The sequence below is a fragment of the Misgurnus anguillicaudatus genome, unplaced genomic scaffold, assembly GCF_027580225.2.
Source record: "Misgurnus anguillicaudatus unplaced genomic scaffold, ASM2758022v2 HiC_scaffold_31, whole genome shotgun sequence".
In the NCBI taxonomy this organism is placed as follows: Eukaryota; Metazoa; Chordata; class Actinopteri; order Cypriniformes; family Cobitidae; genus Misgurnus; species Misgurnus anguillicaudatus.
The window spans coordinates 3,929,641-3,943,593 of NW_027395281.1; the positions used below are offsets into that span (position 1 = coordinate 3,929,641).

At 36.6% G+C, this 13,953-nt stretch overlaps 1 protein-coding gene across 16 annotated transcripts in view; it reads right to left on the reverse strand.

The window, feature by feature from the left end:
* The window catches only part of LOC129454094 (uncharacterized), a 476,448-nt gene that overhangs the window by 386,327 nt on the left and 76,168 nt on the right, over nt 1-13,953 (reverse strand). Inside the window, exons 5-7 of one of the 16 annotated variants that reach the window (XM_073865343.1) lie at nt 7,707-7,811; nt 7,350-7,454; nt 1,969-2,073 (exon numbers count right to left, since the gene is read on the reverse strand). The exons of the other annotated variants lie outside the window; for them this stretch is intronic. Of the exons in view, the coding sequence (XP_073721444.1) occupies nt 1,969-2,073; nt 7,350-7,454; nt 7,707-7,811 (315 nt within the window). The remainder of the gene's footprint in view (nt 1-1,968; nt 2,074-7,349; nt 7,455-7,706; nt 7,812-13,953) is intronic. 16 annotated transcript variants of the gene reach the window in all.

Genomic DNA, 13,953 nt, shown 5'->3' on the forward strand with positions numbered 1-13,953 from the left:
TGTTATGGCAAAGAAGAGACCATGTTGCACTACTGTTATGGTGGTTGATACATAATATTCAACATTATCATCTAGAAAATGATTTTTATTAATTTAGTGTTTACTCATTTAGCAAATGTATCGTTTTCTCTCAGTAATGTGATAATACAGTGTGATATCTGGCACTCTCAAAGCGGTTTGTCTTTCTGAAGATTTTGAAACAATGTGTACTTAAAAATTAACCATGGTGTAATTTTTTACACACAAACATCAAGTCTCAGAGTATGAATCTCAACAATGGTGACAAAGAAAAATGGCAAAGTGTTCATGATTTTTTCATGCCGCAGTGCATTCTGGGAGTTCTGGATAAGATTTATTGATACCCAGAATGCATTGCAGCATGAAGCTTTTCATTTTATGGTCACCATTATTGAGATCCATACTCAGATTCTTTATGTTTGGGTGTCTAAAATAAAGAACAGTTAATTTTGAACTGTACAGTGTTACAACTTTCTTTAAAATGACAAACTTATATGAGAGTGCCAGATTTCATACTTCAGTATCACTTTATTGACATAAAAAATATTTATAACACTCAGTTTTTTTACATGACAATATTTCCCACTATATCCTAACCACCACCATAGAATCACACTTGACACTTTTATCTCTTTTGTTGCCATAACAAACATGTTTTAAACACAAAAAGTTATAGCAACCAGAAAATAATAAATAATTTAAAAAACAGAGTCAAGAGTCCAACCAAAACAACCACTGATCACAATAATGGTGACTTTAAATGAAACATCTAAACCTAAGTTAAAGGCGGAGTCCACAATGTTTGAAAGCCAATGTTGATATTTGAAATCACCTAAACAAACACGCCCCTACCCCAATAGAATCTGGACCTTCTGTTGATAGACCCGCCCCACACATACGCAACCCGGCATTTGATTTGATTTGATTGGCTCTAAGTGTGTTTTGGTAGTCGGCCCGTCTCCTTTCCAAACCGTTTTTCAAACATCGTGGACTCCGCCTTTAATAAATAACTCTACAAGTAAGATGTAAGATGTAAAATGCTTCAAGTGTTACTTTTTAACAATCTGTAGTGTGGATCTATATAAACATTAAGCAGTGTTAATGTTAATTTAACACTGGGGATTTTGCAGTCTACATTAGCTCCACCAAGAAATGTTTATTTATTTTTTTGTAGTTGTTGTGTTTCTGCTGGTCTTTTGTCTTTATTCTCTTCTTGTTCATCTTTCTTTAGTGATTCTGTTTATTAACAGCAGGTGTTTATCATTACTGGTCAATCATCACTTCATTCATCTCTTCATTATCTAATTAACTTCATCACTTCTTAAACCCAACCACACCCATACTTGACTTTGGTTTAGTCCACATTGACTTTAGTTTCTACAGAAGGTTCATGTGGGCTAAGTCAGATGGGGCCAGCATGGAACCCGTGGACAAACCAACTTGGGGCCCATATTGCAAGCCCATATGGGGCCTACATTGGCCCCACCAAGCGATGTTGGCTGGGGATCATAGCTGTTCAGCATGTTTTTAATACTTTACAGATAAAACTTATATCTAGACAAAACACTGACACAACGATATATGATATGATGCTGTATTTGTCAGTAATACCATTATTTTTGAGTAAAATGTAAATAATTATTGCAGGAGTTAAGATGCCCCGCAATTTTTAGTCAGGAGCTACAGTGCTACTCTCACATTAAAGAAAGTTATTCTGGAGCCCTGAAATAGTATTTTAATTGATCCATTCAGAGTTTTTGAAAAGCCCAGTCTCAGAGAAAAACAAAATACAGAGAAAAGATAAAAATAGGAGACATACAGGCTAAATTTAGCCTGGCAAAATTTAAAATGTGTTTGTTTCTCAAATTAGCAGTTTATATATTTAGTATATATTTTCGGTACTTCCTAGCATGACCAAGTGTGACCAGTAATGAGAAACACATGAAATACCTTTTGAGAGTTGTTGGTGTTTTCTTCCTGAAGTTTGGTAAATCACCCTTGGAGTGATCACTCTTCATAGACGCAGAGCTGAATACAGGTGATCCTGATCTGTCACTAATGACACAAACAACAAACAAAAATAAAAATATTTTACTACATTATAATCTGTGATCAGACATTATAACCAGACAACAGATCGTGTTTAAAGGATTAAATGAAGACAGATGGTGGACACTACAGCAACACTTTCTCATGTCAATCTACACACAACTGATACTGTACACAACTCTTCTGTACTGTAAGTTAGATGTCACAAAAAATAAAGTAAATAGAAAAAAGATCTGCACACTGTTATGTTACCTTTATTTCAGAAAGTTAAAAAGCAGCAACGTTTCAGTCAAAGACCTTCGTAAGACAAACTTACACACAAGCATGGAACTTTGTTCATCAAGTGGGCTACTCACAGGTTTAAACAATTTCAATTACTGACACCTGTCAGTCAAGTGAGCAGCTCTAATAAAATCATATTAAGACACCACCTCAAAAATCGTGGGATAACTCCTAAACATTCCCCCATCTCTCTTCCTAGATACAGTGAGGAAAGTAAGTATTTGAAAACACTGCTATTTTGCAAGTTCTCCCACTTAGAAATCATGGAAGGGTCTGAAATTGTCATCGTAAGTGCATGTCCACTGTGAGAGACATAATCTAAAAAAAAAAACAGTAATCACAATGTATGATTTTTAACTATTTATTTGTATGATACAGCTGCAAATAAGTATTTAAACACCTGTCTATCAGCTAAAATTCTGACCCTCAAAGACCTGTTAAGCCCGGAATACACTGCAGGATTTTTGCTGTCTTAAAGATCATATGCTTATCACACTGCCCTGCTGAAAAAAACAGCATCAAACCAGCATGGACCAGCATGGGAATTATGCTGGTCTATGCTGGTTTAGCTGGTGGTCACCAGCATACCAGCACCAAAACACAACATATGCTGGTATGACCAGCATGGGATGCTGGTGCTAATGTTGGTTTAGCTGGTGCTAATGCTGGTTTAGCTGGTGCTAATGCTGGTTTGATGCTGGTTTAGCTGGTGCTAATGCTGGTGCTGATGCTGGTTTAGCTGGTGTTCACTAGCAAACCAGCACCAAAACACAACATATGCTGGTCTTGCTGGTATGCTGGTTTTTTCAGCAGGGTGTGCGACATGAATCGTTGAAACTCGGGTACAACAGGCATGTAGACTGTACAAAGATGACACGGAAGCTTTGGCGGCAGCGTCACACATTGCGCAACGTCACCAGTATGTGCTAGTAGTCAACAAATAACAGTACGCAGGTCGTAGCAACAAACACACTTTGTGGTGATCATGCTGAATTTTTGACAATGTCAGAACCTTTGCATCTTTGGATCCAAGACCAGGCGGCCGTCTTTGAACCACTTTCACTGTACAACATAGGATCACCGATGAAGAGCCACGATAACATCACGGCGATGGTTCACGATTGCAATCTTTCGTCTGGGACAGCCAATTATCATGCAGTGTATCCCGGGCTTTAGTCTGCCTTTAAAATGTTCACCTCCCCTCCATTTATTATCCTAAATTAGATGCACCTGTTTGAGGACGTTAGCTGCATGAAGACACCTGTCCAGCCCATACAATCAGTAAGAATCCAACTACTAACATGACCAAGAGCAAAGAGCTGTTCAAAGACACTACAGACAAAATTGTACACCTCCACAAGGCTGGAAAGAGCTACGGGGAAATTGCCAAGCAGCTTGGTGAAAAAAGGTCCACTGTTGGAGCAATCATTAGAAAATTGAAGAAGCTAAACATGACAATCTCCCTAGGACTGGGGCTCCATGCAAGATCTCACCTCGTGGGGTCTCAATGATCCTAAGAAAGGTGAGAAATCAGCTCTGAAAAGAGCTGGGACCACCGTTTCCAAGGTTACTGTTGGTAATAGACTAAGACGCCATGGTTTGAAATCATGCATGGCACAGAAGGTTCCCCTGCTTAAACCAACACATGTCCAGGGCTGTCTTAAGTTTGCAAATTATCAGGGGAGAAAGTCATGTGGTAAGATGAGACCAAAATAGAACTTTTGGTCATAATTCCACTAAACGGGTTTGGAGGAACCCAGCTAGAAATAAAAAGTTCTAAGAACGTTCCCTGAAAGTTCCCGAATGTTCCCAAAAACATTCTGCCAACGTTAAAAGCGGCTAGTTTTTTTAAGTTCTAGGAACGTTTCTGTTGTCTGAACGTTAGAATAATGTTACATTTTACCATTTTAAACGTTATGACAATGTCATGTTTTAATGTTCACACAATGTTTAAAACAACAACTGTTTATTATATTGACTTGTTTAATTGTTATGTAAATGATAGAGAAACGTTGCATTTTATTATTTTAGAAAACATTATTTCTGAATGCAGTAAATATATTGCTGTAGAAAACTAAATTCACTTACTAGGTTTAGATGTTGATGTTTGTTTCATTTTAAGTCACCCTTATTGTGATTAGTGTTTGTTTTAGTTGGTCTCTTGACACTTGACTTTTTGCTTGCCAGTTTTTTCCTGGTTGTGTTAACTTTGTGTTAATGCACCACATTTGTTATGAACATGCCAAGTTAATAGTGTTATTCTGTGGTTGTTGGTACATAATGGTAAAGATCATCACCTAATTCATTTACTAATCAAAAGTTTATTTTCTGTCAAAAATGTAAATGAGATCCAGCACTTTCACAGCATTTTGTCATTAAGGAGTTTTAGAAACTTTGGACAAAAAATATCTGCTGTATAACTGGGATGCACAAACATCAAGAATCAGACTATGAATCTCAATCATGGTGACAATTAAATGAAAAACTTCATGCTGCAATGCATGCTGGGTATTAACAAATTACAAACCTCATTCAGGACTCCCAGCATGCACTGCAGCATGGATAAATAAGGATTTTTTTTAACAATTTTAATTGTCACCATGGTTGAGATTCATAGTCTGATTCTTGATGTTTGGGCATCCCAACTATACAGCGGATATTTTTTGTCCAAAGTTTCTAAAACTCCTTAATGACAAACTGCTGTGAAAGAGTTGGATCTAATATACATTATTGGCAGAAAATAAACTTTTGATTAGTAAATGAACTAGGTGATGATCTTTACCATTATGTACCAACAACCACAGAACTACACTATTAACTTTTCATAACAAATGTGGTGCATTACCACAAAGTTAACACAACCAGGAAAAAACTAGTAGGCAAAAAGTTAAGTGTCAAGAGACCAACTAAAACAAACACGAATCACAATAAGGGTGACTTAAAATGAAACATCAACATCTAAACCTAGTAAGTGAATTTAGTTTTCTACATCAATATATTTACTGAACATTCAGAAATAATGTTTTATAAAATAATAAAATGCAATGTTTCCCTATCATTTACATAACAATCAAACAAGTCAATATAATAAACAGTTGTTGTTTTAAACATTGTGTGAACATTAAAACATGACATTGTCATAACGTTTAAAAATGGTAAAATGTAACATTACTCTAACGTTCAGACAACAGAAACGTTCCTAGAACTTAAAAAAAACTAGCCGCTTTTAACGTTGGCAGAATGTTTTTGGGAACATTCGGGAACTTTCAGGGAACGTTCTTAGAACTTTTTATTTCTAGCTGGGAAGAAGAATGATGAGTACCAGCCCAAGAACACCATTCCTACTGTGAAGCATGGGGGTGGTAGCATCATGCTTTGGGGGTGTTTTTCTGCACATGGGACAGGGTGACTGCACTGTATTAAGGAGAGGATGACCGGGCCATGTATCGCGAGATATTGGGGAATAACCTCCTTCCCTCAGTTAGAGCATTGAAGGGTTGAGGCTGGGTCTTCCAACATGACAATGACCCGAAGCACACAGCCAGGATAACCAAGGAGTGGCTCTGTAAGAAGCGTATTAAGGTTCTGGCGTGGCCTAGCCAGTCTCCAGACCTAAACCCAATAGAGAATCTTTGGAGGGAGCTCAAACTCTGCGTTTCTCAGCAACAGGCCTGAAACCTGACTGATCTAGAGAAGATCTGTGTGGAGGAGTGGGCCAAAATTCCTCCTGCAGTGTGTGCAAACCTGGTGAAAAACTGCAGGAAACGTTTGACCTCTGTAATTGCAAACAAAGGCTACTGTACCAAATATTAACATTGATTTTCTCAGGTGTTCAAATACTTATTTGCAGCTGTATCATACCAATAAATAGTTAAAAAATCATACATTGTGATTTCTGTTTTTTATTTTATTTTTATTGTGTCTCTCACAGTGGACATGCACATACGATGTCAATTTCAGACCACTCCATGATTTCTAAGTGGGAGAACTTGCAAAATAGCAGGGTGTTCAAATACTTATATGTTTAGGAGTTATCCGATGATGTTTTGAGGTGATGTCTTAATATGATTTTATTAGAGCTGCTTACTTGACTGACAGGTGTCAGTAATTGAAATTGTTAAAACCTGTGAGTAGCCCACTTGATGAACAATGTTTCATGCTTGTGTGTAAGTTTGTCTGATAAAAAACTTTCGCATAAAACACAAGTAGGATCAGAATCTCTGTCTAGTTAAATGATGTCTTGAAGCTCTCTCCATCCAGATAATGCAACAACAAATTGATCCTCATTCTTTCTCTCGTTTTGTTCCAAACTCTTCTAGGGTCGTTTGGTTGGCCCGTACGTTTACGGGAGCTGTCTTTGCTGACACAATCAGCCGCAGACAGTAAAAAGTAATCCATAAGTCCATAAGCAAGCGCGTAGCCCGACAGGCGCTAACACATAGTTCCGCATTTGTCCACAACACTGGCTGCGTCCAAAAGACTTGTTGCATCGCTGCCTCATGAGGCCATGACTTCGGAGGCATGAAGGCAGCGTGTTTGAAATATAAACAGAGAGCGCCTTTGTGATAACTAATCACATATTTGAAAACTACAATACTATTTTCTTTCTAGAAATGCAATTAAAATGTCTAAAAAGTGAAAATATACATTTATTTACACTAAATTTGTGCTCCAGTTGCTTCCTTAGCCGCCATTTTATTTTTTCAAAATCAACCACTGTTGTCATGTGGTTTTTACGTCAGTAAAGGTGGTGACAAAGGGTCACATGGATATTAACGTCATTGACAGGAGACTGCACTGCCCTGTGTCAATGTTTTGAATGGAAATTTTCTCACGATTTACAAGTAGTTGAAAACATTACAAATATTGATAGTAATCAGCTGGACAAAATATATATAACACTGGCCTAGTGGTTTTTGGACATTTTACTGCAAATATCTTACAAATTGCACCTTTAACACAGTCTAAATGTGATCAGCAATAAGAAACACATGAAATACCTTTTGAGAGTTGTTGGTGTTTTCTCACTGAAGTTTGGTAAATCACCCTTGGAGTGATCACTCTTCATAGACACAGAGCTGAATACAGGCGATCCTGATCTGTTACTAACACAAACAACAAACAAAAATATTTTACTACATTATAAACTGTGAGCAGACATTATAACCAGACAACAGTGCATAGGGGATTGAATGCAGACAGACAGTGGACACTACAGTAACACTTTCTCATGTCAATTCACACACAACTGATACTGTACACAACTCTTCTGTAAGTGGGATGTCAGAAAAAAATAAAGTACACCTGACCCTTAACACAATCTAAATGTGACCAGCAATAAGAAACAAATGAAATACCTTTCGGGAGTTGTTGGTGTTTCCTCACTGAAGTTTGGTAAATCACCCTTGGAGTGATCACTCTTCACAGACACAGAGCTGGATACAGGTGATCCTGATCTGTTACTAATGACACAAACAACAAACAAAAATAAAAATATTTTACTACATTATAAACTGTGAGCAGACATTATAAGCAGACAACAGTGCATGTGGAATGGATTGACTACAGACAGACGGTGGACACTACATTAACACTTTCTCATGTCAATCCACAAACAACTGATACTGTACACAACTCTTCTTTCTGTCTTTTCTTTTAAACGCCATATCAGCTTCTGAGGCTATATTCATATTAAAGATGTTTAAAATGTATTTCCTCTAGAAATCTTAAAACCATGTTTGGATTCACTTGATTAAAAACCATTTTAAAAGTATCAACAAGAGTAAAAAAGGTTTTTCACATGGGCAGATGAAATACAATCTAGAAGGATATGTTTAATGGACAATAGATTTTGACAAGATGAACATTTTGGATGATTTTCTCCCGAGAGTAAAAATTGATGTGTCATTTTTTAATGTCCTATTTTGCATCTTGTATAAATTCCAACATTTATCAAAACAGGAATCATATTTTTTTCCTCACATCAGGATATATTTAATGCAACTTATTATTTAGACATTGATCCCATTCTGATTGCCATTTATTTCTGATGTTTTAATTTTTCGTTTGTTTTAAGTCTGTAAAAGGTATATAACACTTTTGTAACACCCGCCATTCATTCATCCATCACCCAGAGGGCGCCATTGCCCGAAAATCAACTGTGCTCTTACTCTCTCCATACTTACGGTGTTTCACTGTCTTAAGCCCTCGTTTGAGACTAAGATGGTGCGAAGTATTGCCAGCTCACCACTGTCTCTACCAAGCGTTTTACTCATTGCCTTCATTGATTGCTACGTGTATGATTACTGCCTGTTTTTGACCTTGTTCTCTTGGATTGTGTTTGTTATACGGATTGCCTGTTTGTTATTGAACCACTGCGTGCCTTATCGACCACGATTCACTCCTTACCCTTTGTTTATACTGTGTTTGTCTCAATAAACCTCTGCATATGGATTCTACTACTCCGAGTTGTTCTACAAACTTTATTGATTCTGTGAATAGCCCTTCTTTTGCTGCACTGTCCGCTTTCTCATTTCCAGCAATTACTGAGTGTCCAGGTACCCTACAAAAAGTAGACATTAAAAGCCTTTGATTTCCGCATTGATAATTTAAAGAAGATCTTGACTTACCGCAACTACACCATTAGCTTGCCTGCAAAATATCAAATTTTTATGAAAAATTCACATAAATTATGATCTAAATTTGATTTAAATTGTTTTTGGATATTGATCTAGATGTTATGTATTGAAAAAAACCTGTTACATTTCACTGGACGTGGCCAACTGCTCAACATCAATACTTTAGTGAAACATTTTGTGAATTTATGTTTATATAAACATCAGAAAGGTCATTACAAATAAAAATTATTTCAAATAGTATAATTTTTGTAGTTTTTGATGCATTTTGAAATGTCTGTTTTTACAAATTGCCACAGAAATTTGACTAAATGTAAGGGTGTTTGTTTGTCTGTGTGTGTGTGTGTGTGTGTGTGTGTGTGTGTGTGTGTGTGTGTGTGTGTGTGTGTGCGTGTGCGCGCGTGCGTGCATGTGCGTGCGTGCGCGTGTGTGTGCGTCTGTGTGCGTGTGTGTGTGTGTGTGTGTGTGTGTGCGTGCGTTTGTGACTTTTTGTGTGTGTCTGTGTCTTTTTGTGTGTAAGTTTTACTGCGTCTTTGTGCGTGTGTGTGAGAGTCTGTGTTTGTGTGTGTTTGTGCGTGTGTGTGTATGTGTGTATGTGTGTGGGCACGCACACACCTGTATGAGCATTTTACATCTTTGTTTTACATCTGTGGGTGTTTTTGCCAAATTCTGTAAAAAAAATCTCTCTGTGGCAGTCATACCCACTGAGCAAAGCGTCTTAAAAAGACGTCATTTCGACGTCCCATGAGGAGCCAGAATGAAAGTTTTTATGACGTCTTTTTATGACCTGTTCTGAACATCCAAGATTGATGTCAAGGGGACCTCCACGCAAAGTAAAACTATTTAAAATGTGGCCTTTTTAAACATTATATGTGTATATATAATCTTTATATATGAATAAATGTTAAAAAATATTGCTTATAGATAATTCCCAAATATACCAGTTCCACCTTAACTGTCTGCGTCTGCAATCTTGCTCTCTCTCTCTCTCTCTCTCTCTCTCTCTTTCTTACTCTCTCTCTCTCTCTCTCTCTCTCTCTCTCTCTCTCTCTCTCTCTCTCTCTCTCTCTCTCTCTCTCTCTCTCTCTCTATCGTTCAATAATTGAAGTGAAGTGACGTGAACTTCACTCTCCCTCCCACACTTGCTCTCGCTGGATAATTGTTACATGTACATTCTCTAAAACAATGTCATCACCATTACAAAAAGTTTTTTAACAAAGCATTGTTTTGAAGTAGGACCATACTGGCTAGACTAACCAAATTCACTCTATTTTTTGTCATTTCTACCTGCTCGTTTTTGAGAATTTACAAGATTCTGATGTTTTATTGAACATGTTTTGTCACCATCATGGTGATCAGTGTTTCCTTTAGTTGGGTAGTTTGACTCTTTGTTTTCATATTGTAGTGTGTGTGCTTGATGATGGGTTTTTTTAAAACACATTATTATTGCACCAAGTGTTTGTTACCAATGCAACTTACTTGTGGATTCACATTAATTACAGTGATGGTCAGAAGTGATGATATAATTTAACTGAACTAACAACACCAATAAAACATCATAAATTTCGTTTAAAAGTAAACTTAGGTCTAATTTTTGTTTGGAGCTGCAATAAACATACTTCGGGGCATACTGCTGCTTACTGTAACTGAAAATGAAACATCGTGGCTGTAATCAAAAATGTAAAGTCTAGAATTTTTTTGACACAGATGCAGACATCAAGAATCAGCTCATGAATCACAACGATGGTGAGTTTTCTACATGTTGCAATGCATTGCACCAGCGTATTATAAAACTCATGAGTCCAGAGATTGTCACCACTGTTGTGATTCATGGGGTGATTCTTGATGTCTGCATATGTGACAATGAAATCTGGACTTTTAATTGTATATAAGCGCTTCCCAGTGGTGGTATGAACCTAAATAATAAGTTGGATGTGACACCTCAAATCAACAGAGAAATTGAGACAATACTGCATGGTTTACAAAATTAATTTACAGACTTTACATATGTGGTATAAATCTTGGTAAACTTTCAATGAAGTTGTAAGATCCACATGTGAGTTTTGTTTATAACAAATTTTCTTTGCAACAAATAATATGCTTTAGCAAACACTCTTACAAAGACCAAACACTACTGTGAAAAGTCAAAGAGTCAAACTACCCAACTAAAGGAATCACTGATCGTCATTATGGTGACAAAACATTTTCAATAAAACGTCAGCATATACATCTCTGTTACTTAAAAAGAGAGAGAGAGAGAGAGAGAGAGAGAGCATTTAAGGTGGAACTTTATCTATGAGCAGTGCTATGTTTTTGAACACACATTCATATATAAAGATTACAGTATTTTATCAGCTTAACAAAATTTTTCTACAAAAATACACGTGATTTTTATGTTTTTTGACTCAGAACTCATAGACCACATTTGTATAAATATTTTTGTTTTGATTTCCCGAACCCCTTTTGGACGTCTACCTGACGTCAAAGAGGGGTCATAGTCAGACGTCCAGATACTGTACCTGATCTGCACGTTGTAGAGACGTACAGATAAGGGCCTGGACCAACCGACCTAATATAGACATGATCTGCACGTCGGGGAGACGTCTCATGTTTGGTGGGTACCTTTGTGTGTTTGTGTGTGTCTGTTTGTGATTGAGCATGTCTTTTCTATATTGCATTTGTGCTTTAGTACCAGGCCTACCTTTTGGTGTCAACATTTTCAGATTTATTCTGGATCCATTGATTTTATTTGATGAATAACAAGAAAAAATATTTTTTTTGCATTTCCCATTCATTTCAATTGGGGTCATTTTTAGCCCCAAAGGGCCTCTTTTGGTGAATTTTTTACACCTCTTTAGAAAGACCGAATCAAGTCCAGTTTTTTTATATGAATCTTGACAGATAATCTGGAAAAGTCACAAAATCTTAGTCCACTGTGATGAAGGGAACTATGTTTTTTAATTAAATAAAAGTGGCTTGGGGGTAAGATTGACCCCAAGGGACTTATTAGGGTTAATAGTCTGTTTTCCAAGGAAGGTTCATTAGCTTCTACATATAGACTTTGAATTGGTGATGTTCTATAAGCTCCCAAAGCTAGCCGTATGCCTTGATGATGTATAGTATCCAAGGATTGAATGTATGATTTCCTGGCAGATCCATAAACAATACTTCCATATTCCAACTTTGATCGGATCAGAGTTCTATATAAGTTCATAAGTGATGTCATATCTGCTCCCTATTTAGTTTTGGACAAAACCTTTAAAATGTTCATGTCTTTAGAACACTTATATTTAAGCATTTTAATATTTGGAATAAAGGACAGCTTATTGTTGAAATTTTGCCATGGAATTTAGTCTCCTTTGCGGAGTTCCACTCAAAAATAATTCAGGTTCATTGTGCAATGAACAAAGCTGACAAAAATGCATACAGGCAGATTATGTTTATGAAAATTTAAAGCCATTTGTTCTGACCATGAGAGCATTTTATTTATTTTTAGTTGGATTTTTTGTTCAATAATGTTAATATGCTTGCTTCTATAGCAAATGCATATATCATCTACGTATAAACTACAAAGAACATCAGAACCAATAACTTGAGCAATACTGTCAATTTTAATACTAAAAAGAGTTACTTATAGAATACACACTTGAGGTACTACAAGTTCTTGTTTATGTGGGTCGGACACAGTATTGTTTACCTTGACTCTAAAATTCTATTCCAAAGAAATCCAAGTAAAAAAACAGCTACAGCATGTTCTTTTTTAATAAAAGCATCACAGATATAGCTTTCAAGTCTGACATGGTGGTCTGTTGTGCTTGGACCTTTCCTAAAACCACATTGAGCCTTACTTATAAGTTGTTTGGATTTCAGGAACCAGACTAGACAATCATTTACCATCCTCTTGTTACAACCTTGTTGTAGTTCCTGTTTTCTTTTTGTGGGAAATGTTTTGTGTTGTCTCTGTTCTGTCCAGGAGAAACCTTATTGACTGACACCAGTTGATTGCTCTGACTTTTCGATTGGACATCCTGCCATCTGCCGCCCTTAAAAGGACTTCCTGTTCACGTCCTCGGGAGCAAGCTGGGTTGCTCATTGCTGTTGTGCGTTTAATTACTACATTGTTGTTCTCAATAGACTTTGATTCGTAAACCCTGTTATTAGACCCTTGCCTGATTATTGACTGTGAGTTTTGCCTAACCCTTCTGATTTGTTAGCCCCATTTAATGTACATATTGTAAATAATTGGGAAGTAGGGAGTTTGACGCCACCAATCACTTATCCCCGTTTAAACACTGTTTTTCTTGTTAAGGAGTTAGGGAAGCATGTTTGGATATTTAACCCTAAGTTAGTTTGAAGAACTTTATTGTTTAGTTATTTTTTAATTATTTGTTATTTTGGCATATGTCAACTCCTGAAGAGATTCCCTTTATTTTTCTTATATTCTGAGTTTTCTATTAAAATACATTTATTTATTCCAAGAGTTTTGCCATCATTTCACAAGTTCTACTATGCTTTGCCTTTTACTCATAGACTGGGCGTAACATAGAAATTGGGGGCTCGACCTAAGAAAGGCTCGTCCTTAGTAGTTGTTAGGGTTGTATCTAGGGCTGACTTCTTATAGTTGAGGATTCTACAATTCGATTCGGAGAGGTTTGATTCGACTATGAACCTCATATTTGAATAGGAGGGAAGTGTTATGTAACCAATGAGCAGCAGCACTGAAGAGCTTAACCTCATGGATGACAAGTAACCGCAACAACCGCACTTTTCACATTAAATTCATATATAGCTATGCCCTTCTTATTTTTCACATCATGTACAATAAAGGCAAAATAGAAAGAGTTAAGAGAGTAACTTGTTTTTCGTACATTTCTATTCAAAATGTAATACTGCGCAAAAGTGAAACTAAGAAGACAGAATAACTGTAGCATAAATTAAATTACTTTAATTTAACTGATCAACACAAATA